At 40.7% G+C, this 26,302-nt stretch overlaps 1 protein-coding gene across 1 annotated transcript; it reads left to right on the top strand.

The window, feature by feature from the left end:
• Positions 1 to 22,776, top strand: LOC135539769 (peptidyl-prolyl cis-trans isomerase FKBP5-like). Its single transcript, XM_064965885.1, has 11 exons — positions 1 to 211; positions 11,966 to 12,098; positions 13,091 to 13,235; positions 13,501 to 13,643; positions 13,926 to 14,040; positions 15,201 to 15,357; positions 17,972 to 18,062; positions 18,313 to 18,396; positions 18,870 to 19,055; positions 19,303 to 19,542; positions 20,234 to 22,776. The coding sequence occupies exons 2-11, from the start codon at positions 11,994 to 11,996 to the stop codon at positions 20,345 to 20,347; spliced, it is 1,380 nt and encodes a 459-aa protein (XP_064821957.1). The 5' UTR covers positions 1 to 211; positions 11,966 to 11,993; the 3' UTR covers positions 20,348 to 22,776.
• Positions 22,777 to 26,302: the final 3,526 nt, after the last annotated feature.

The following is a 26,302-nucleotide window of genomic DNA, read 5'->3' as shown; positions in this document are numbered from 1 at the left end:
TCTCCATGTGGCTCAAACTCGCGTGTTGGTCGTCACTAGTGCCGGGGGGTTTCGACTGTAAAAAACAGAACATTAAGTACCCTGGTTGGTTATGAGAGGGCGGGTTTGAAATCACCGTGCTTACGTGCGTTGCAGAACCAGTGTAGTGATACACCGGCTGAAGTTATAGCACACGAGCAACAGAGGAAGAGAAAATAAAAATTATAAATAGGTAAGTTACAGCTTTAGCCTATTTCTTATTATTTTATCGAAAAAGTGTAATTGGTTTGATTTATTGGGTATATTTTAAACAGCATGACGAGTAGGAATCGAGTTACATTGTATCCAATTGTACCCGGTTAAACATTCAGGTGCCTCAGAATAAATAGATAATAAAATACATAAAAGTTTTATTTTTATATACTTATGATTCAGCATATTTGTCTTATTTAGAATCAGTGTTCAACTCTATTAAGTTGTGTTCTAGGCTTATTTTCCAGATACATGTGGATATCATGCTCACTTCTATTCCTCTACTTATCGCTTGTCATTGTTTTTAATGAGAGTGGATTGAATTTACATCCAATGAAGGTTTTAATCAAATGCTATTATAAAGGATAACTCTTTATAATTTTCGGTTCTTTCTCTCTTACACACATGCACACACAGTCAGAAACACAAAGAGGTGCACACACACACACACACACACACACACACACACACACACACACACACACACACACACACACACACACACACACACACACACACACACACACGCACGCACGCACGCACGCACGCACACACACACACACGCACACACGCACGCACGCACGCACGCACACACACACACACACACACACACACACACACACACACACACACACTGTGAATAATGTATCTAATGTCTTACTCTCAATTAATATTTTCAATTTCATTAAAGGTAAATCAAATTGACCTAAAATGAAAATGTAGCCCCCATGTTTTCTTATTACAGGCAATTAAGAAATTGCAATTAACGTTTATGTTACATTTACTCAACATGTATCTCCAGATCCATTGGCGATGAATCATAGCATATAGGTGTGACTCTCCTTTGGGAAAAAAACAAACATGATTTTATACATTTCTTGTTTCAGTCTAGCTATTAACTGGAAGACTGAGCAGAAGAGATATGAACTAGAACATTGTTAGAAATACATGCATCTGCCATTTTCTTTGCGCCACAATACAAGTATATACAATTACAGGTTGCATGTTGGAAGGCAACCAAGGCATTTATTGCAGCACATGTTCAAGGCTTGTTATGTGTGGGGGTTTACGTGGACATACAGTACCCTCAGTATTATCAGACCAAGGTTTCCTCCCAAGGTCTGCTTGGCCACATAATGGTTTACTGCATTTCAGCCTTCCTATCTATCTGCCAATGTTGTGGGGGCAGGTAGGTTGGTTCTGTAGTAGAGTACATGGCATTGGGTACACGTCTTCAGTATTTCAATGGTGGTAAAGCTGGCAGTCAGATGTAGGACTTGGCCCATATTCATAAAATCTCAGAGTGTGAGTACTGATCTAAGATTAGGTCCCACCAACCTGTCCATTTAATTGTATTCATTATTAAGGGTAAACTAATCCTTTATCAGCACTTCTACTCTTAGATGCTCTATGATTATGGGGCCAAGAGTGGTATGGTACGGATAGATGTGACGACGTGACCCTGTGGAAATAAATCAGAGAGAGAGCATTGGAGAGAGAGAGTCTGAGAGAGAAAAAGAGAGCATTTCCAAGAAATGGCATCCAGCGATCGCCCTGAATGAAACGAGTCCAGACAGTATTGACTTAGCAGCACAGATACCTCTTACCTCGGGTCATATAATGCCCATGTCATTACATATCAGACCCCATTCCTTGCTTCTAGATGAAAGGGTACTCTGCTGTTACCTGGCTTTCTTTCCAACCAAGGTGCTTAATAAAAGATCAAATTGGAAATGTGTAAATTTCAGCAAGTCTTGGAGGACAATGGAAGTTGACTTGTAAAATAAGTGTGTATAATTAAAACCAACACTCTTCTTATTGTGTCCTATTAAATCAGAGAAATTCAACTAAAACCGCTAGGAAAAGCTTTCTAAAGGGCCAAGCACTTCCGTAGAACACCCCGACGAGGGCTACATTTCCAATTAATTTTGTTTTAATAGTAAATGTTTTTTTTCTTGTCAACTTCCTTTGTCCTACAATATTTCATGAATATTTTTCACATAACTCCTTCTTTGAACCATGGCAGACAGTGTCCCTCTCCCCAGGACCGACAATGTCTACTTAGCCTATGCTAGGCAATATCCACTATGACAGAAAATGTCCTGTTCTTGTAGACAATGTCCTGTTCTTTCAGACATTATCCCACTCTGTTACCACGTCAGTCTTTGTCACCCAGGACAGCCAGACAGTGTGTCCAGTTTATCTGGCGCTGCTCTTTATATGTGGATTAGCGTGAAGCATTGACTTGTGATAAAGTGCTTTGAGGCACAATGTGTATCTGTGAAGTGACTGTGCTGCTGGAGCTCTCAGGACTGAATGTTCTCGGCTTTGTTGTGTTCCGTCCCTGTATTTCTCCACAGGGTCTCTGAGTTCCACGCTCCCTCTGACTAAGAGACGCGCTGCTGGCTCTACCACAGCTGTAACCTATATGGATAATTCTATACCCAGATGGTTTACATTTCCTCATCATAAAGATGAAGTTAAAGACACATGCACAAGCATTCTGAATGACTGGTGATTGGATTTAATACGGTGGTACATAATTACTAACAGTTACATTACACATTCAGTTATTAGAGTACCATAGCCTGTGTTCAAATGTTTTTTTTACAGAGTACTTCTAATATTTAGAATTATGACTTTCCCCCCTCCAAAGTCAGATTGGACATTTCAGCAATAATTTAAATCAATGATATATTCTTTTCTGCGTCAGTCCTAGCATTTCCACAATTAATAAATGATGTAATGTGCGTTAGTCTCTATTTGTGTTGAGTGGAGCCTACTTGGGTATTGCCATCCGAAGCAGATGCTGTGTTCTGACTGAGTAGGTTTCAGATTGGTGAACACCATCAGATTGTGCCAGGAACTCAGAACAGAAGGAACATCGTGTTCCCCCCCACACACTCTACACACACACACACACACACACACACACACACACACACACACACACACACACACACACACACACACACACACACACACACACACACACACACACACACACACACACACACACACACACACACACACACACATACAAACACTCTCTGCACAGACCAGACAAACACACACACACACACACACACACACACACACACACACACACACACACACACACACACACACACACACACACACACACACACACACACACACACACACTACTGCGCAGATGAACACAGACAGAGATGGACAGAGGCAGACACAGACACAGAGGTGGACAGTCAGACAGACCGACACACTGGGATACATTCCTTCCCCCACACAGAGCCACTCATATTTTAGGTTTAATTCATAATTATTTTACTAGATCATTAAATCAACTCATTATTCTTACATGTTATTGGTGTGTATGTGTGTGTGTGTGTGTGTTAATACATTTGGCCCTGTCAATGTGAAAGCTATAACGTTACAGCTCCTAGAACATGATGTTCCGTTCCAACTTTTCTTAGAAGTGATGTCCATTCCATATTAAGAAATGCCCCAGTCCCAGAAAAAAATGATACTTTTAAGCTTTATTACTATGGTTATTGATGTTTCAGTTAACAATGGCAAGTGATTACACGCTACTTATATAATTTTGACGTATGTGAGAACAATTCTTATATACAGTCCATTCGGAAAGTGTTCCAATCCCTTGACTTTTTCCACATTTTCTTACTTTATATCCTTATTCTAAAATGGATTCAATTGTTTTCCCCCCTAATCTATCTACACACAATACCCTATAATGATGTTTGCAAATTTATTATAAATAAAAAATGGAAATATCACATTTACATAAGTATTCAGACCCTTTACTCAGTACTTTGCTGAAGCACCTTTGGCAGCGACTACATCCTCTTTTCTTCTTGGGTGTGGCACTACAAGCTTGGCACACCTTTATTTGGGGAGTTTCTCCCATTCTTCTCTGCAGATCCTTTCAAGCTCTGTCAGGTTGGATGGGGAGCGCCTCTGCCCAACTATTTTGAGGTCTCTCCAGAGATGTTTGATCGGGTTCAAGTCCGGGCTCTGGCTGGGCCACTCAAGGAGATTCAGAGACTTGTCAGGAAGCAACTCCTGCGTTGTCTTGGCTGTGTGCTTAGGGTTGTTGTCCTGTTGGAAGGTGAACCTTCGCCCCAGTCTGAGGTCCTGAGCACTGTGGAGCAGGATCTCTCTGTACTTTTCTCTGTTCATCTTTCTCAATCCTGACTAGTCTCTCAGTCCATGCCGCTGAAAAACATCTCCATAACATGATGATGCTGCCACCACCATGCTTCACTGTAGGGATGGTGCCAGGTTTCCTCCAGACACTTGGCATTCAGGCTAAAGACTTCAATCTTGGTTTCATCAGGCCAGATAATCTTGCTTCTCATGGTCTGAGAGTCCTTTAGGTGCCTTTTTGGCAACCAAGAGGGCTGTCATGTGCCTTTTTACTGAGGAGTGGCTTCCATCTGGCCACTCTACCATAAAAGCCTGATTGGTGGAGTGCTGCAGAGATGGTTGTCCTTCTGGAAGGTTCTCCCATCTCCACAGAGGAACTTTGGAGCTCTGTCAGATTGACCATCGAGTTCTTGGTTACTTCCCTGACCAAGGCCCTGCTCCCCAGATATCTCAGTTTGTTCTGATGGCCAGTTCTAGGAAGAGTCTTGGTGGTTCCAAACTTCCTCCATTTAAGAATGATGGAGGCTACTATGTTCTTGGGGACCTTCAATGCTGTAGAGATGTTTTGATACCCTTCCCCAGACCTGTGCCTCGACACAATCCTGTCTTGTAAGCTCTACGGACAATTCCTTCGACCTCATGGCTTTGTTTTTGCTCTGACATGCCCTGTCAACTGTGAGACCTTATATAGACAGGTGTGTGCCTTTCCAAATAATGGCCAACAAATTGAATTTACCACAGGTGGACTCCAATCAAGTTTTATAAACATCTCAAGGATGAAACAATTTCTCAATTTCGAATCTCATAGCAAATGGTCTAAATTCTTAAGTAAATAAGCCATTTCTGTTTTTTATTTTTAATACTTTTGCAAACATTTCTAAAAACCTGTTTTTACTTTGTCATTGTGGGATATTGTGTGTAGATTGATGAGGATTTTTATTTGATTGAATCCATTTTAGAATAAGGCTGTAATGTAACAAAATGTGGGAAAATGGAAGGGGTCTGAATACTTTCTGAATGTACTGTAGACCTAAATGAAGCATCAAATCTATTTGTGTGATGTGTGTGTGTGTGTGTGTGTGTGCTTGCGTGTGTGCGTGCGTGTGTGTGTGTGCATGTGTGCTTGCGTGTGTGCGTGTGCGTGCGTGCGTGTGTGTGTGTGAGCGAGAGAGGGTGAATATGTGTGTGTATGAGAGAGGGTGAGAGAGTATGTTTGTGTGTATGAGAGAGATAGAGTGAGAGAGTATGTGTGGGTGTATGAGAGAGATGGAGTGAGAGAGTATATGGTGTTGTATGAGAGAGATGGAGTGAGAGAGTATGTGTGTGTATGAGAGAGATAGAGTGTACGTGTTTGCGCGCCCACAGGCACTTCTGTACATTATGAACAATAGCACCAGTACCCAGTTAGGTACTCTCCATCGGAAAGAGGAAGAGAAGTTGAACGAAACATGAAATGTGAGAGCGAGGGGTAAAGAAAGACGCAGAGATGTGTCAAGGGAGGCGATGAACGGGTAGAGTGGTGGAAGAGATGTATGGAGGGAAGACTGAGCACAATGATTAATAGTAAGCCAATTAATTTAGTTTATCATGTTTGGCATGGATTGTCTCAACCAGCAGTGAAGCAGCTCACTTGGTATCTAGGGGGCCAACAGATCAACTGTGTCAGCTGTTACATCTACAAATATTGTATGTGTCGAACTGCTATGCTTTATTTGGCCAGGTCGCAGTTGCAAATGATAACTTGTTCTCAACTAGCTTACCTGGTTAAATAAAGGTGAAATAATAATGAAACCCCCCCCCCACTATGACTGACAGGGGGCGTTGTTTTGAAGCCACCGTGCCTACATCTTGGCACTCACCCACCATTGTAAAAATTATTTTGGAAGCTATAGAAAAGCATTTATTATCGTCTACACTTGCCATGTTTATTCTATTACATACACCTTCATGCATTCTTTTCATTAGATTATATGAATTAAGCATGAATATATCTATCAAATCAAATCAAAGTTTATTTGTCATGTGCGCCGAATACAACACCTTATACCTTACAGTGAAATACTTACTTACAGGCTCTAACCAATAGTTCAAAATAGTTATTAGGTGAACAATAGGTAGGTAAAGAAATAAAACAACAGTAAAAAGACAGGCTATATACAGTAGCGAGGCTATAAAAGTAGCAAGGCTACCTACAGACACTGGTTAGTCAGGCTGATTGAGGTAGTATGTACATGTAGATATGGTTAAAGTGAGTATGTATATATGATAAACAGGGAGTAGCAGTAGCGTAAAAGAGGGGTTGGCGGGTGTTGGGTGGGACACAATGCAGATAGCCCGGTTAGCCAATGTGCGGAGCACACCTATATATATATATAAAACATTTGTCCTTAAAGGGGAAGTTACAGTTCCTTCAGAAAGTATACATACACCTTCCAAATTTGTTCATTTACAGCCTTATTTCAAAATTGATTAAATAGATTTTTTTTCTCTCACCAATCGACACACAATTCAAGACATTTCAGCTTTTCATTTTTTATTAATTTCAAAAATGTTCTACAAACAAAATTCCACTTTGACATTATGGGGTGTTGTGTCACACAAAGTCTCAATTAAATACATTTAATTCAGGCTGTAACACAACACAATGTGGAAAAAGTAAAGGAAGGCATTATACCATATCCATTTTTTTTACTTAGCAATTAATTGATTCTTGAAAAATATAGCTTTTTTTTCCCATGAGCTGTCAAACCCCATGGGAAACCAAAATATAATTATTTTTCTTCAATGTAAGCAAAGTAAATGTAAACAAACACTATATAGCCTCAAAATATGGTTAAAACTATTATTTTAATTTCATAGATAGTCAGACCTTGCATCCATAGCACTGTCTATGAATTTGAGAGTGGTTACATTTCTCCAGCTCCGTCCCTCAGCTTTTCACCAAAACAGGGGTGGGGAGGTGTTTTGTTATTGTTTTTACTGCTGATTGACACTTTAAATTATCATTTTTTGAAAGTACTAATGTTACTGTCGCCACTACACTTAAATACATGTAATTATGTCACTAAAACATTGATTTTAAATGCTGTAGAATTCCATTCATTCCTATGGAGGACTACTTCTTCTGGAGAGAGCCAAAATGGCCGACCAGTGGCTTCAAAGACTCTCTGTTGCCAATATATTGCATCGGCAATCCAGGGTTCATATACATAATTGGTTAGGGCCAAGGGGAAAGTGTAGGGAGAGAATTGGTATCAGCTGTGTGTGTGACTTCACTGTGGATGTCTGTGGAGGGCCACTGATAGTCAGCCAATTATGTGCAGTTATTTCCTATATGACAAAGGGGTTGTTCCACCTCAAAAAGCACAAGAAAAAGGACTTTGACACCCACCATCTCAGATTGTTCTGAAATCGTTTATGTAGTTATTAACAGATACAATGGCATTCCTGAAACATTATTTTGTTGAAATATAATTTGAACTGAGAAATTAAGCTAATTGATTGCACCCAAATTGGACAGATAATATTCAGATAAAATTCAATAAATATAGTGTGAAAGTACCAGGTTTGGACCACTAGGTGCTACTATTCTGGCTCTACAGCCGCACTCTATTCATTTTGCTGGTCTCTTGTGTTTACACACAATTTCACAATTTCCTTTAGGTAGAAAACCAATAGATTTAGCTAATTATGAAAATGAATTGTGTGCGTCATCTTCACAATTCAAGCCAGTCCTCCATGAAAGCAAAACAGTGTGTCCTTATAGTAGCTTCAACCCAACTCTCCTTGAATAGTCCAACAAGTGGTCGCTCTCTGAGAAGGCTATCCCTATGCAATTCTTATTTGAACACTTTACCTACAAGCATAAAACCTTTGATGTAGAAATGGGCTAGGGACTAAAATGTTGTAACAACCCTAATCAAATAATTAATTGCATGACTGTCATGTTTTCAATAAAATGATCAGGATATTTATATGTATTGTGAAAGTGACATTTACCATTGAACTCAATGCAACCCAATACCATTACAATTGCAAAACAGTATACATTGTGTGTTTGGGACTTTTACCATTGAAGCCCATTAGAGACCATAACAGTGAAACTAGTATAATGCTGTAGCCTAATGGTTTGCTTGTTCACCAGGAATGGTCTTACAGTAATTAATATAGACCTTTTATGAAGGGAATAAACCACTGACAAAGGGCCCGTTTCCTGGATAAAGATTAAGCGTAAAAGAAGGACAGACTGATTTGCTTTCATGGAGGACTGGCTTGATTTGTGAGGATGACACACAAAATATGTTTTCATCATGAGCCAAACAAAAGTAACCAGCAAGTCAGTGGCAGGTTTTTGACAATTTTTGGGGATTCCTTATGTCTTAAGGCGTCAGCATGCTTCAGTACGGCTGGCGCCTAGCCGAACTCTTCTAGCCGAACTGAACGAGTGTGCTTGTATACTCCCTTAAAAGACCTTCGCTTGAAAAATTAGAAAAACGGCAATAGTACTGTTTGTCCATTTTGAGGGCATAGCCAGTATACACTTCCTCAAAACAGTCAGAATGAATCTACGATAACTCAAGAAATCTGTCATTCATTTGGATTTTTTTGCCAGGGAGATCTTAGTCATGCAATTTTACATCTATCTAAGATGTTTGGTGCAGTGTTTCTCAATGAAACAATTTGACAACAAAGACATTATTGAAGAATCCCTACTGTTCACCAATCACCAACAACGAGGCGTGACTTTGGCTCCAAACTTTGGCTTGCCTCCTGAAATAAATGTGCCCGAACTGCCGAAAAACCCCCCACCAAAGTCCAAAACGAACAAAAACGTCGCAAAATGTCATCATAATATATGCACAAACTCTTCCGAACTGTTTCGGCAGGGATGAATGTGGACACCTTTACTTATTGGTAGGAAGAGGTTTGGTCCAAATCGGATGATAGGTACTATATTTATTGAATATTATCTGAATCCTATAAATTAAAATGGGAAATTTGGGTGCAATCAATTAGCATAATTTCTCAGATATACAATGTAATTTCAACAAAATAGTGTTTTAGGAATGCCGAGCGTACCTGTTTCTAACCACAGAAACAATTTCAGAACAGTCTGAGATGGTGGGCGTCATGGCATGCTGTAATGGCATTAAAAGACTCAAAGTCCACTTGGGATGTTTGATTTGTTAGCTTACAATGGGCTATTTGTATTCATTGAGCAAGAGAAGTCAACAGCAAAAAAGTTTAATGAATGAATTAGCTAAGCATCAAGGTTATGTTGATGGTTTAAATCTGTTTCACGTTTGTTTAACAGTATGGTGCAAGTTGTTCAATTAGCTGTTAGATATTTTAGATAAGTGTTGGGCTAGCATCATGTTTTTAAATGTTTTGTTCTGTTTTCTGAGGTATGGTGAAATGATGACATTACAAACTGTGCAGAATTAAGTGTTACAGTGATTCTACTGTGCATGTTTCATCGTGTTCCTCAGTCCGCTTCAATTGAAGACATTTTTAAGAAAATGTTTCTGCCCTGATTTTAAATAGCCGACACCATCTGATATTAGATCCCTTCATAGTTTTCACATTTTGACTATTTTATTCAACATAAGATTGTCTATCCCCATAAAATGTCATAATATGTCAGAACAGATGATTCAATATTCAATGACTCGATAATTGTATTAAATAAACAATGCATTGATCATTTATTTAAAATGGGTCAATAGGGCATAATACCCAACGTCACAGAAAACACTGAAAGCTTAATAGCATCAACGTTATATCTTAAAAGTTAGTCCATAGTTCACAGCCAGGCCAAAGATAAAAACAGATTAAGACCTTCCAAAATCAACATTGACAACAGTAAAGGTTAAAATGGCAAATATGATAGCAAGACAGCATATGGAGGACCTGAGATTTCTATAACACACATTTAATACCTCAGCATTCTTTAGATAGCAGACACATAGCGTCATGGCTGATTGTGACTACGACAATTTTCTCATGTCCTAAGGCATGGTACCAGGCCCTAAGCTAATTGCCCGGACGGGATAAAGTACATTTTTATCTTATCTTAACTTGTGAAAAGATGCAACAGGTGGTGGTAACAGAATATTCATTATGATTGCTACTGGCTTTTCAACTAATTCTTAGTTGGTTGTCATGCAAATTGTCACCCATTCATTAAATATTTGTTGGAATTTGTAACTTAGACATTGCTTTCAGAGGAGGTACATAACTTGAACAGATCCAGGTGACTTTATTTACAAACTACTGCCATTTGTGCACATACACGTCTTGTTCTGGAACGGGGAGGATGGGGGTTGAGAGAATGCCAAGAAGAATGCCAAGAGTGTGCAAAGCTGTCATCAAGGCAAAGGGTGGCGACTTTGAAGAATCGTAAATATAAGATATATTTTCATTTGTTTAACACTTTTTTGGTTATTACGTGATTCCATATGTGTTATTTCATAGTTTTACAATGTAGAAAATAGTAACAATAAAAAAAATGTGAATGAGTAGGTGTGTCCAAACTTTTGACTGGTACTGTATACTTTCATACATTGTTTTTAACTGGTACCTCTTGGACCTTCAGAAGAGTCTTGTGAGACCTGTGGGCGTCCTAGAGAAGAAAGCCATTGTGTTTGTGACACATCGTGTGTGGCATTTTCAGTCACTAAATGTGAGAATTTTGTATTACAGTTAGTTAGGTCAGACCTACATCCACTGCACACATGACACTAGTATTATGGTATGAATGCAAATGTGTTTAAATGATGTACTGTGGTTGGCGAGATAAAGGCTGCTAAAGAAAGAGATCAGGATAATATTATAATGTGCTCATCACCAGAAAGCTATTCAACAGTACCCAACAACGATGGTGCAGCATGTCTCACAAAGAGTGGCGGCACTGTTGCACCATCAGATCTCATATTTCACGGCCCAGTTTTTTTTCAGAATGAAGAAGAAATACTTTTTAAAGATTTGACCATGGGAAAAAACAAGCTACTGCTAAATAGGTTACCACATTGCAGTTTTGGTTGAAATGAAAACTTCGACATTGTCAAAAGTGAATGTGGGCTTAGTCTTGACATTAGTATGATGGTAGCAAATTCCCAGAGTTAGCATAATGTACTGTGGGCTGGGAGAAGGTTGGCCGTTGAGGCATATGAGGATATTATTTCTGTAGCTCATCATCAGAAAGCTTGTTTGGCTCTTCAACCGTCTCCCAATAATGTACTGTGCTGCAAGTCTCAAAATAAGTAACGGCACAGAGTTTACTCTCCGTTAGTCAGCACCTCTACATACACTGCATCAGCTCATGCATGTTATCAGAATTAAGAAGACACAGAGTTGAGAGGTTAGAAACGTAATTCCCTGACTCACAGAATGTCAGAGATTAGCATAGCTAACACATTTACCTACTTAAAGCATATGCATATAATTCATTACAGTTTAATTGACATGCATGTGGCTCTGGAAGGCCTTTTTTAAGGGGTATTTGTGTGTTGGTGGGGTTTTGTGAGTCTGTTATTACGTTGGTGCGCATCCCAGTTATAAACAATGTGTGTGTGACTCTTTTGTGCAGGGTTAGAGGGGCATGCCCAGATGCAGATATGACCACAGATAAGGACCAGTCCATGGATGACCAGTCTCCTGCTGTGGTCTTTGCTGCCAAGGGCATCGACGTCACTCCTAGCAGAGACGAGGGAGTTCTCAAGGTAGGCTTCAACCTCATTCCCAACCTCCTCTGTAAGGGACTAACTCTGTCTCGACATACAGCAACCTGGTCTCAGAGCATTTTGCATTATTCTGTATGTAAACCGAGACCCTCCCTTTAGTACATGTCACATTTCATATGGTATGTATTAATTCGTGGATGTGCATCATCCATTTCTTATGATATGTTACGAATTTGCGAAACATACTATATGTTACGAATTTGCAAAACATACAATATGTTATGAATTTTCAAATATATGTTGCGAATTCCAATTTGTTGTAGGTGGTTAGGTGGCTAACGCTAACGTTATCTAGCTGGCTAAGATGGCTAGGTCAGGGGTTAGGGTTAAGGGTTAGGATTAAGGTTCGGGTTAAGAGTTAGGTTAAAATATTAAGGTTAGGGGAAGGGTTAGTTATCATGCTAAGTAGTTGCAAAGTAGCTTAAAAGTTGCAAGTATTTGAAAAGTTGCTAATTAGATAAAATGCTAAAGTTGTCCGTAATGAGATTCCAACACGCAACCTTTGGGTTGCTAAACGTTCACCGTTATACACCTTCTCATCCACCTTCTCATCCACCCCAACCAACCACCTCCTTTCATTTTTGCCTGTAACCATACCAAACGTAACATATCCTACTAATTTGAGTGTTTCAGATTTACTTTTACTATGTTACATCTAGTCTATGAGACCAAGCTGCATACAGGAGTGTAGCTCAACTTATTACAAGCACACATATAAAGTCTTCCCTGTCACAGTAACCAGAGAGACTTCAGAGAAAGGCATCCTTCATAATTCTGCCACCAGAATCAAGAGTGTTCCTTTGTATTGAGCACATCCTCGGTGTTACCTCTAAAACAGAGCACTGCAAGAAATGCTTAACTGTTAGGATGAAAAAGAATAATAGGGGTACATGAAAAAGAAGTATGTGACACAAAGAAACCATCATGCTGAGTTGAGATTATCTCAGGGCTGACATTTGTTCTTTATACAGGTGGTGAAAACCCAGGGAGAGGATGGGGACAGACCCATGATTGGGGACAAGGTAGCAGTACACTACACTGGCAAACTAATCAATGGGAAGAAGTTTGACTCCAGTATGGAACGCAAAAAACCCTTCACCTTCAGTCTGGGAAAGGGTATGTCCGAGTCTGAGATGGCCTCTTACCGAGGTACTCGTTTCTAAACATCTCAGATACCTTTTCAGCTGAAGAAGAACTGTCATCAGGACATACAGATGTACATATTGTACATATAGCTTCTATATTATACTTACATTTTTGACATCTGTATGTATGGAAGAAAGAACTCATCTAACTCATCCGCCGTATGTATCGCCCATATGTCACTGCATATGTAGCCTACATCTGTTTGTCGTGTCTCTAATTTTGTATCACTCCACAGGTCAGGTGATTAAGGGCTTGGATATCGGTGTGTCCTCTATGCAGAGAGGAGAGGTGTGCATGCTCCTCTGTAAACCAGCATATGCCTATGGGTCAGCTGGATGCCCGCCCAAAATACCTCCCAACGCCATGTTACAGTTTGAGGTAGGTAAAGCTTAGTGGTTACCAAGGGGATGATGGTATATAGGCCTTCCTCTGCTCGTAACAGGTTTCCCCTTAATATTCTGACTGTGCATTGTTCTAGATTATCTCTCGGCATTGTGAACAGAACACATAACACTGTCTCTGTCATCATTTTCATCACTATGGAATCTTTCGGTTACCGTTGTTTAAAAGTGTGCCTACTGCTGCGAGTGTTGCTATGGCAACACATGGATGTCACGTGACATTTTATTCTGTCCTTACGCGTTTCTTCACTTCCTGTAGGTGGAGCTGCTGAGCTTCCAAGGCGAGGTGCTGACGGACGACGGTGGCATCACAAGGAGGATAAAGGTCAAAGGGGAGGGCTATAATAACCCCAACGATGGATCAACAGTCCACGGTAAGGTGGACATGCTCTCTCTCTATCACATTCACTGTGATCTAATTGAATGTGATCTTGGTGATCAATATGTTAATTGATTTTGGTACAAAGGCTTTGTCTCACATTAACCAGGTTTCCATCCAACCTTTTTATTTGAGTAAAGTGCATGTTGGATATTTTGTATTTTTGCGACAGTCCTGATTGAAACAGCAAAAGACTTTCCAAATGTCAACAAAGCAAATTACCCGAGACACAGTGAGCTCTTTTTGTGTCTGTAAAATACATTATCCGAGAAATGGTGGTATTATTATAACAATCATATCACAAAGTAAACTTGGAGTCAAGCAATGATACGCTATGTGGTCCTCTCACTACAACTCGGGAAAGCATACAGTTTAATTTATCAGGCTACAGATGAAATAAGTTGTGATGAACGTCACAGGGTGGTGAAAGTGCACGGTGATAAGCTTGACGCTCCTTTCCAATAGAGGCTCCTATACAATAAATATCGAGGGTCTTATTCTGGTGACATGATGATCGAGGCTTGGCTGCTGTTTGACAAAGAAAAAGAATCTCGCTATTTTGTCCATAATCACGTCACCATGTTGGATAGCCTACCCACACTGTATATCTGCAGGCTTTTTGGGAAGAGCACACGTGCCAAGACCAGAGTGGGCATATTCGCTACATAACCACAACTTATTTGGAGACAATCCCAGAGTTGAAAATGTGATGGAAACCCATTTAACCTGTATTTTTTATTCAGTACATGGGAATTTAATCACCGAAGTTATTTTTATGTGCACTACGTCATCACCGACAACCGTTTATCCGCAACAAGTCAATTAGAAGGAAACGCATATCTGATGGGAAAATGCGTAAATTGTATTTATTCAGATTTTGGGGGTATTCACATGAAAATCTGTCGCCAATTGAATGGAAACCTAGCTAGTGACTGTGAACAGATTGATTGTGATCAAAATGTTTACATATTTTTGTACAGTCTCAAAGAAGACAAAAAAAACTAACATTTTGAACACTCAAACTAAACATGTTGAACAATCTAAACTATATTATGCTATCTGAACAGTCCATTCCCATTAAGTAAAATATAATAATATTAATATTTACCATTCAAAAAATGATCTTATTTTCCAATTTCCTCCTGTATCCCACAGTACACCTGGAGGGTCGCTGTGAAGAGCGTCTGTTTGACTCCAGGGATGTGCACTTCGTGGTGGGCGAGTCAGAGGACATGGGCGTTCCTCTGGGTGTAGACAGGGCCATGGAGAAGATGCAGAAAGGAGAATGCTGCATGCTCTACTTAAAACCCAAGTAAGAGCTTCTACTCTACTCTACTCTACTCTACTCTACTCTACTCTACTCTACTCTACTCTACTCTACTCCCTTTCGCTAGTTGTGACTACTCTACTCTACTCTACTCTACTCTACTCTACTCTACTCTCTATCGCTAGTGGTGACTCTACTCTACTCTACTCTACTCTACTCTACTCTACTCTACTCTACTCTACTCTACTCTACTCTACTCTACTCTACTCCCTATCGCTAGTGATGTCTCTAATCTACTCTACTCTACTCTACTCTACTCTACTCTACTCTACTCTACTCTACTCTACTCTACTCTACTCTACTCTACTCCTTATCGCTAGTGATGGGAAGGATTTCTGAAGGCTTTGGTACTTTTACCAAATTGTTCCAAAAAGCGGTTAATTTCTCGTAGCTTCAATATTTGTTCACAATGCACATTTGTGACATCTGCTGGTCAACAATAAATAGCAGCGTGTGATTATCAGGTAGACTTTTCGTTCTCCACTGGTTTTATCAAAACTCTGTGGCGCAGTAGTACCTTTTTGGCATCAGTAGCCTAAATTTGGAATTCCTGCTTGCCTTCTTTGCCTTCAAGTTTAATATATATATATATATATATACACTGCTAAAAGTAAATAAAGGGAACACTTAAACAACACAATGTAACTCCAAGTCAATCACACTTCTGTGAAATCAAACTGTCCACTTAGAAAGCAACACTGATTGACAATACATTTCACATGCTGTTGTGCAAATGGAATATACAATAGGTGGAAATTATAGGCAATTAGCAAGACACCCCCAATAAAGGAGTGGTTCTGCTGGTGGTGACCACAGACCACTTCTCAGTTCCTATGTTTCCTGGCTGATGTTTTGGTCACTTTTGAATGCTGGCGGTGCTTTCACTCTAGTGGTAGCATGAGACATGAGATGTGGAGGAGGCCGTAGGAGGGCAACAACCCAGCAGCAGGACCGCTACCTCCGCCTTTGTGCAAGGAGGAGCACGTAGGAGGAGCACTGCCAGAGCCCTGCAAAATTACCTCCAGCAGGCCAAAAATGTGCATGTGTCTGCTCAAACGGTCAGAAACAGACTCCATGAGGGTGGTATGAGGGCCCGACGTCCACAGGTGGGGGTTGTGCTTACAGCCCAACACCATGCAGGACGTTTTTCTTTTGCCAGAGAACACCAAGATTGGCAAATTCGCCACTGGCGCCCTGTGCTCTTCACAGATGAAAGCAGGTTCACACTGAGCACATGTGAGAGACGTGACAGTCTGGAGACGCCGTGGAGAACGTTCTACTGCCTGCAACATCCTCCAGCATGACCAGTTTGGTGGTGGGTCAGTCATGGTGTGGGGTGGCATTTCTTTGGGGGGCGCACAGTCCTCCGTGTGCTCGCCAGAGGTAGTCTGACTGCCATTAGGTACCGAGATGAGATCCTCAGACCCCTTGTGAGACCATATGCTGGTGCGGTTGGCCCTGGGTTCCTTCTTATGCATGACAATGCTAGACCTCATGTGGCTGGAGTGTGTCAGCAGTTCCTGCAAGAGGAAGGCTGGACTGGCCCGCCCGTTCCCCAGACCTGAATCCAATTGAGCACATCTGGGACATCATGTCTCGCTCGATCCACCAACGCCACGTTGCACCACAAACTGTCCAGGAGTTGGCGGATGCTTTAGTCCAGGTCTGGGAGAATATCCCCCAGGAGACCATCCGCCACCTCATCAGGAGCATGCCCAGGTGTTGTACGGTGGTCATACTGGCACGTGGAAGCCACACACACTACTGAGCCTCATTTTGACTTGTTTTAAGGACATTACATCAAAGTTGGATCAGCCTGTAGTGTGGTTTTCCACTTTAATTTTGAGTGTGACTCCAAATCCAGACCTCCATGGGTTGATACATTTGATTTCCATTGATAATTTTTGTGTGATTTTGTTGTCAGAACATTCAACTATGTCAAGAAAAAAGTATTTAATAAGAATATTTCATTCATTCAGATCTAGGATGTGTTATTTTAGTGTTCCCTTTATTTTTTTGAGCAGTGTATATTAAAAAAACAGAATTTATGGCTTTAATTAGGATGCTTAAGACAGAAGCGTATACTAAATATAATTACAATTAAAACTACATACAATTATTTGAACAACAGTGCAGAAAGTGTGGTTTCAATTTTGCCTTTCATCAGGATTCGACCTCACCCTCACATCCCTGAATGTTCCCTACTCTACCTGCCAACACCTCAATCACACCAACAGTGTTGTGGGGCAAAATGGTAGGCAGTATCATCTGGATATGTGTGCAACAAAAGTTCAACATTCACCTTCTGATACCATTTCTGTCAAGCCGTTAACGAATACAGTTTGACACATATGTTCGATAAATCCAACATATGCACCACACAGAAGTACTGCAACTGCCTCTGCAATGCAATGCTGCAAGGCAAATGCAGTGTTCCGTTGGAAATGAATGTACTTCTGGTGTACCAAAATGCAATGACGCTGTCGGTGTGATCGAGCATCACTATACACAAATCTTGACTTTATGTTTGCCTTTCATGGAACGGGTGTATGTCACGACTAGTCAGCCATACAAAACTCTCTGTCTTGTTTTTTTGTAGGTATGGTTTTGGGAAAGAGGGTAGAGCACAGTATAAGATTGGACCAAACTCAGACCTGGTGTATGAAGTGACTCTAAACAACTTTCAGAAGGTGAGTTATACTTGCTGGATTAGATAAGGTAACAACAATGTGTTCAAGTATCCTGTTAGTGTCCCTGGAAGATACCAACAGATTGATTTGATTTGAGCTGGTGGAGTTTAGACAATGAGGGTCTCAGTTAGATATTGCATGATGGCAGAGTGACCCTGGAGAAAATAATGGGAAGAAACAGGCATCATCTCATTGAAAGTCTTCCTCAAATCTCCTCCTCTGAAACATAACAATATGTTTCCTTTCCAAGGCCAAAGAATCCTGGGAGTTGGATCAGAAGGAGAAACTGAAATTGTCTGCTGCAGCCAAACAGAAAGGGACCCAATATTTCAAGGTATAGTGGGCCATCTCTGTCTTTCAGAAAATAGACAAAAATCTCATGGCATTTGGATGCATCTGTGTGTGAATATTTAATTAACTTGAACCAAACCCTGTGAACTTGCAGAACTTGAACCCTGCAAACAAGTTCACAAGGACATTTTTCATTTATTTAACGATTTATTTAGTCAAATAGCGACATTATAACCTGGAAGAGTGATTTAATTAGAAAATGTTCTTCAACAACGTGCATTATGAAGAGGTGACTTTTTATACATTGCTCAGATTACTAAAGTCTAGTTAAATAATCGACACCTCATACCGCACATTGTTGAAGAAAAGCTTCAAAATCACAACTGTGAGATTATAATTAGGTTCACATTTTTTTTGTACTTTGTACATTGCTTTTGAACTATGAAAATGTTGTCTAAAATCTCGTTTGTATGAGAGACCTGCTAAACGTAGTCCATGTGTTGTCCCTGGATGTAGGCGGGGCGTTACCTTCAGGCAGTGGTCCAGTACCAGCGCGTTGTGTTGTGGCTGGAGATGGAGTTTGGTGTGGGCAAGGAGGAGCAGCAGAAGCTCCAGGATTTCCTACTGGCTGCCCAGCTCAACCTGGCTATGTGCTACCTGAAGCTTAGAGAGTACGCACTGGTTGTGGAGAACTGCAACAAGGTATGGAATATCATACAGTTGTGTTTGTCTATGACTTTTTGCTCAGGTCACTGGGGTTGTATACATGTATTAATCTGTTTGGCAAGCATTAAAATAACCATCACACCTTTTCAACCATTCTGTAACTTTTTCTAAACAGCTTTATAAACTAACTTAAACTTATAAATGCCCTTTATAAATCCCTGTAGGTACACCTTAATGTTACAAATATAGTTACAAATATAGTATCTATGTGTGTATGTCCCAGGTGATAGAGCTGGATGAGAAGAATGAGAAGGCTCTGTACCGGCGTGGGAAGGCTCGTCTCTTCCGTAACGAGTTCAGCCTGGCCATGTCTGACTTTAAACTGGTGCTGCAGGTCAACCCCTCCAACCGGGCGGCACGCGATCAAGTATCCATCTGTCAACGCAATATCCGGGAACACCACGAAAAGGACAAGAAGATCTATGCCAACATGTTCCAGAAGTTCGCTGAGCGTGACGTCAAGGTCTGTATCAACGTCTTTCACAGTCTGGATGGGTTCCATCCCAAATGGCAACCTATTCCCAATATAGTGTACTACTTTTAAACAGAGCCCTATAGGCCCTGGTCAAAAGTTGTGCACTATATAGGGAATAGGGTGCCATTTGGGATGCAGCCTGGATGTGTAATCAGTTGTACAATCTGACCTGGTTCACTGTTCTGTTTGAGTAAGTGGATACATGTGATATCACACGTTTATCTATTTTAATCATCTCTGCTGTGCTGCTGACCTATTGTAGTCCATTGTTCATGGTTTAGAGATTCATGCTTACTGGTACTAGGCTGACACCTAGTGGTAGTATTGAGTAGCACATTTATTTGAATTTCTGTTATCAAATTCTCTCATTATAATGTATGCCATTTAGCAGACACTTTTATCCAAGTGACTCATGCATACCCACTATACTGGCATGGCAAGAACCATGCTCTAGCAAATGAGCTACAAAGGACCACTCATTGATGCTTCCTTTTTACTCCATAATCTATTATCAAGTTGTGTCTTCATTAAGAAAAACATTTATATTATACTAATTCATATTCCAAAACCAAATGTAGGACAAGTTATTTATTTTAGCACAATGGAAGAAATCTACACATGACTTCCACAAACATTCTTTACTCAAGTCTCTCTCCTTTGTATCTGTGTGCTCGAACAGGCAGGGAAGGGAAAGAGGAGGAGGGGGGAGGACAGTGGAGTGATGAACGAGAACCATCAAGTGGCCATTAAGAGACGACGCAGGAGTCAGGACCATGGCCAGGACTGTCCCTGATGCTCCAGAGGAGGTCTGGAGGAGGGCAAAGCCAGGGGGGCAGGTCTCCCCTCGCTACCCACACAGAGACCAGGGGTCTGAGGCATGGACTGGACGGGGCTGGACCACACCCGTCCACTCTGATCTCATCATCCCCTACCTACCCCTCCACTATGTGTGCTGTACCCAGCATGACAGACAGAGGGCGTGAGTGGGGAAGGCTCCAAGCCAAACAGCAATCCTTCCTTCAGTCTATGACATGGAATCCTGTCCAGGTCTTGTCCTCAACCTCATGCGTTGTGCAATTCCTCCAAATGCACACCTCAATTTAACCCAGATCCACAGACTGCATTATGTTGATAATCAAATCAAAATGAATCACATAAGATAATACAATATAATATAATTTAGCTTGGCATTGCATTTTCCCATTTTGCACATACAGATGAACAACAGGTGTCATTGTATTTTGGTTGTTTTGATCTATTGGTTGGGATGTCTGGGGTTGCCTTACACCTTGTGCTTAAACTCACAATTGGAATCCTAAATATATTTAACTTCACCATGTGGAACAGTGGTGCGATACTGAGCCACTGTAACAGACAAAACAGCTGGCATCATCATCACCCAGTTGTCATGACACCCGCAGTCCCAAAAGACTAGTTATGTTTAGACAATGAGTCATGCAGTATATTTGCACAGACATTTTGGCTGAAGAACCTCCCACTCTTTACTCTTGAACATAGAAAATTAACAAGTACAGACTCATGGACCATTGCATGCTGCAGATGCTACATACTGTTATGTGTTTGCTACTCTCTTTGACTGTCCGGGAAGTCCAAAATCAAAGAAAGTCCATTAATGAAGCTTTAAGTCTCAGCTTTCCAAGCTGCTGTCCAGTCCTCTCTGACTTCAACATTTCATTCTCTCCTGGACAAATGCTTTTTTTCCATCTACGCTGTTAGAATTTGAGTTATGTGACTGATGATAATTAGGGCATATAGATTCTAGTTGTGTATTTCTCTTCCTCCCCAGTTCTGGAATGGGTGACTGTACTGTCTTACCTTTTAGTACACTTATTTCCCTCTACTAAAAGAGTGTTAAATGATGGACAATGATTCACTTCAGTCTTCAGCAAAGATTGTAAAACCACCGATGTTGTCTTTTTAGGAAAAGTAACACTCAATGATTTGGATAAAATCTGGGCTTTATATTTTTGGACATTTGCTTTTGCATTCGTTGGACATCAGGCCCTTGGGTGTTTTACTGATATTATCATTGTGAAACAACAACAAAAAGGCAGGCTTAAACTCTCACTATAAAAAGAAACCATTGAATCCTTGTGCGTATGCTTTTTTATTTTTATTAAAAATGTCTGTTTATACCCAACAATGTTTTTGAAGGCTCACAAGTGGTGCAGTGGTCTAATGCACTGCATTTCAGTGACAGAGGCATCACTACACACCCTGGTTCGATCCTGGGCGGTATCACAACCGGCCATGATCGGGAGTACCATAGGGCGGCCCACAATTGGCCCAGCGTCGTCCGGTTTAGGGGAGGGTTTTGCCGCGGTAGGCTGTTATTGTAAAATAAGAATTTGTTCTTAACTGACTTGCCTAGTTAAAAAGATATGTGTTTTTTTTTGTAATTGGAGGGTAGTTACCTATACCTACATTAATGCCACAGGGTAAGGAGTTAAGTGTAGTGTTGCCAGGATTGGATATCAGAGCATAAAAACCTTATCAAGAGTTTCTATGCTAATGATATCCATAATATTTGTTCACCAATGCTTTGGATACAAATGGCTTTCCTTCAATTTGTACTGTTTTCTAGGGGAGCCAACTATGAATGTTATTGGACTACACTGAGCGTAACGGAGTCTTAGAGTGTAATAATACTATATATCACGCACTGTACAGAAGCCTGCTGTGTTATGAACATGACACAGATGCTATTGAAACTGTGTATCATCCAATGATTAACTATTCATTCTATCTCTGGTAAATGTGCTAATTCAGGCATTAGAGATTACACTTACAGTTTGCATTGACCTGTCCCCTATCCCAACTGTACTGTTAGTGATAAGTGTTCTTTGTCTACCACGGGACATTAGTGAAACGAGTGACTGGATCTCCATGGTGTTCAGTCAGAGGATCAAGATGATGTCCTTCTGTGTGTAAATATTTGAAGATAACATAACTTAAAAAGGAACAAAGAAAACCCCAGTCAAAAGCCCCCATATCAATTGCCTGCCAAGAGAACTTGAACTTTTACTCAGTTTTAAACCAAATGTTGTATCTGTTAGGTAATATCATGAGTCCAGTGTTGCTCTTTAGCAATATGTTTTTGTGGAACAAAAACCTATATTACTTGAGGTGTCAAACAAGGGGGACTTACTGTACGTAGCACACAAAGTGTATCTATGGAAATAAAAGTGAAGTCAGACACCATTTCAGTTGATGAGATATTGTGTCGCTGTTGTAGGCTTAGATGTATTATATATTCATTTCAAGTCATATTTTACCTGTTGTAACTCATGTATAATTTTTTTACTGCAGAACCCATAAGTTCTCAGGTGGAGGTAATGTAAAATATCTTCAACCAGAAATAAGGCTTGTAATACCCAGGGACGAAGCTCTCAGCTCTCTTCCCTTCTGGCCTGAAATGCCAAATACAAAAAGGGTCCAAGTGTCATATTTTATCATTTAACATATGAATGCTGAAGGAAATAGGACAAAATACAACTTGTCACCCATCACAGTCACACTGAGAGCTCTCATAGTACCACATACTGTAGGCATGTTGTACGACCCGATAAATTAATCTTTAAAGTGTGATTGAGATTTAAAGTCAATGTTCTCGCTTTAGTGGAGATATACACTGTAAACGCCGTACAGTCGTGGCCAAAAGTTTTGAGAATGTCACAAATATAAATTTCTACAAAGTTTTCTGCTTCAGTGTCTTTAGATATTTTTGTCAGATGGAGTACTGAAGTATAATTACAAGCATTTTATAAGTGTCAAAGGCTTTTATTGACAATTACATGAAGTTGATGCAAAGAGTCAATATTTGCAGTGTTGACCCTTCTTTTTCAAGACCTCTGCAATCCGCCCTGGCATGCTGTCAATTAACTTCTGGGCCACATCCTGACTGACGGCAGCCCAGTCTTGCATAATCAATTCTTGGAGTTTGTCAGAATTTGTGGGTTTTGTTTGTTCACCCGCATCTTGAGGATTGACTACAAGTTTACAATGGGATTAAGGTCTGGGGAGTTTCCTGGGCCCAAAATATCGATGTTTTGTTCCCCGAGCCACTTAGTTATCACTTTGCCTTATGGCAAGGTGCTCCATCATGCTGGAAAAGGCATTGCTCATCACCAAACTGTTCCTGGATGGTTGGGAGAAGTTGCTCTCGGAGGATCTGTTGGTACCATTCTTTATTCATGGCTGTGTTCTTAGGCAAAATTGTAAGTGAGCCCACTCCCTTGGCTGAGAAGCAACCCCACACATGAATGGTCTCAGGATGTTTTACTGTTGGCATGGCACAGGACTGATGGTAGCGCTCACCTTGTCTTCTCCGGATAAGCTTTTTTCCGGATGCCCCAAACAATCAGAAAGGGGATTCATCAGAGAAAATGACTTTACCCCAGTCCTCAGCAGTCCAAAACCCTGTACCATTTGCAGAATATCAGTCTGTCCCTGATGTTTTTCCTGGAGAGAAGTGACTTCTTTGCTGCCCTTCTTGACACCAGGCCATCCTCCAAATGTCTTCACCTCACTGTGCGTACAGATGCACTCACACCTGCCTGCTGCCATTCCTGAGCAAGCTCTGTACTGGTGGTGCCCCAATCCCACAGCTGAATCAACTTTAGGAGACGGTCCTGGCGCTTGCTGGACTTTCTTAGGCGCCCTGAAGCCTTCTTCACAACAATTGAACCTCTCTTCTTGAAGTTCTTGATGATCCGATAAATGGTTGATTTAGGTGCAATCTTACTGTCAGCAATATCCTTGCCTGTGAAGCCCTTTTTGTGCAAAGCAAAGATGATGGCACGTGTCTCCTTGCAGGTAACCATGGTTGACAGAGGAAGATCAATGATTCCAAGCACCACCCTCCTTCTGAAGCTTCCAGTCTGTTATTCGAACTCAATCAGCATGACAGAGTGATCTCCAGCCTTGTCCTCGTCAACACTCAACACCTGTGTTAACAAGATAATCACTGACATGATGTCAGCTGGTCCTTTTGTGGCAAAGCTGAAATGCAGTGGAATTTTTTTGGGGGGATTCAGTTCATTTGCATGGCAAAGAGGGACTTTGCAATTGATTGCAATTATCTGATCACTCTTCATAACATTCTGGAGTATACTGTATGCAAATTGCCATCATACAAACTGAGGCAGTGGAATTTGTGAAAATTAATATTTTTGTCATTCTCAAAACTTTTGGCTACGACTGTATATGTCAGTCCAATTGGAAATTACCTTTACATTTCTATCGCAGAATCTGTAACACTTCAGCTTTACAAATTGAATAGAGCCCCTAGTCTTTAAACTCAGTGGAGTTTAGAACCAGAGTCTAACATCTCTGTTAGAACTACTATTACAAGTTTCTGAAGCACACCAGATGATTGCCTGACATGTGGAATGACACAACCAATTACTGGACCACAATGTGAAATAGTAGTGGAATACATCATGTGCAGCTGGGGAATTGTGTAAAATGATCACGAGAATAACAAAAATATATCAAAATCTTGAAACACTATTATCACCCTAACCCGCTACATTGAGGGTCATAATGGTATCTATGAATGATAAAACACAAACTGTCATCAGGGATAGTAGAGCTGGTGCTGCTCCTTTGGTCCGAGGTTAGCTAGCCAGCTATTTGTCGTCCTTAACGTAGGAGATGCTGCTAGCTAGCTAGCCAACAGCTAGCCAACCTCTACCGAATAGAACTTCAACTAACTTCCGCTTCGCTCCACAGGTAGTATCACATTTTCATTTCACTTCATTACAGTACAACGGTTTGATTTGTTTGATCGTAGCTAGCTAGCTACATAGCCGTCTTTGTATCTAAGACAATTGTGTAGTCGAGCGATTTTCTAGGTTAGCTAGCCAGCTATTGTCGTTCTTTTAACGTAACGTAACGCAATCAACACTGCTAGCTAGCCAGCTAGCCCCGAATAGCAGCACTGTAGAAACTATTACAGTACAACGGTTTGATTTGTTTGATCGTAGCCAGCTAGCTACATAGCCGTCTTTGTATCTAAGACAATTGTGTAGTCTAGAGCGATTTTCTAGGTTAGCTAGCCAGCTATTGTCGTTCTTTTAACGTAACGTAACGCAATCAACACTGCTAGCTAGCCAGCTAGCCCCCGAATAGCAGCACTGTAGAAACTATTACAGTACAACGGTTTGATTTGTTTGATCGTAGCTAGCTAGCTACATAGCCGTCTTTGTATCTAAGACAATTGTGTAGTCTAGAGCGATTTTCTAGGTTAGCTAGCCAGCTATTGTCATTCTTTTAATGTAACGTAACGCAATCAACACTGCTAGCTAGCCAGCTAGCCCCGAATAGCAGCACTGTAGAAACTATTACAGTACAACGGTTTGATTTGTTTGATCGTAGCTAGCTAGCTACATAGCCGTCTTTGTATCTAAGACAATTGTGTAGTCTAGAGCGATTTTCTAGGTTAGCTAGCCAGCTATTGTCATTCTTTTAACGTAACGTAACGCAATCAACACTGCTAGCTAGCCAGCTAGCCCCCGAATAGCAGCACTGTAGAAACTATTACAGTACAACGGTTTGATTTGTTTGATCGTAGCTAGCTAGCTACATAGCCGTCTTTGTATCTAAGACAATTGTGTAGTCTAGAGCGATTTTCTAGGTTAGCTAGCCAGCTATTGTCGTTCTTTTAATGTAACGTAACGCAATCAACACTGCTAGCTAGCCAGCTAGCCCCGAATAGCAGCACTGT

Source organism: Oncorhynchus masou, chromosome 5 (assembly GCF_036934945.1).
Source record: "Oncorhynchus masou masou isolate Uvic2021 chromosome 5, UVic_Omas_1.1, whole genome shotgun sequence".
Lineage (NCBI taxonomy): Eukaryota > Metazoa > Chordata > Actinopteri > Salmoniformes > Salmonidae > Oncorhynchus > Oncorhynchus masou.
Note: the sequence above shows the minus strand (reverse complement) of the source record. Positions and strands in the feature narration are given on the sequence as shown.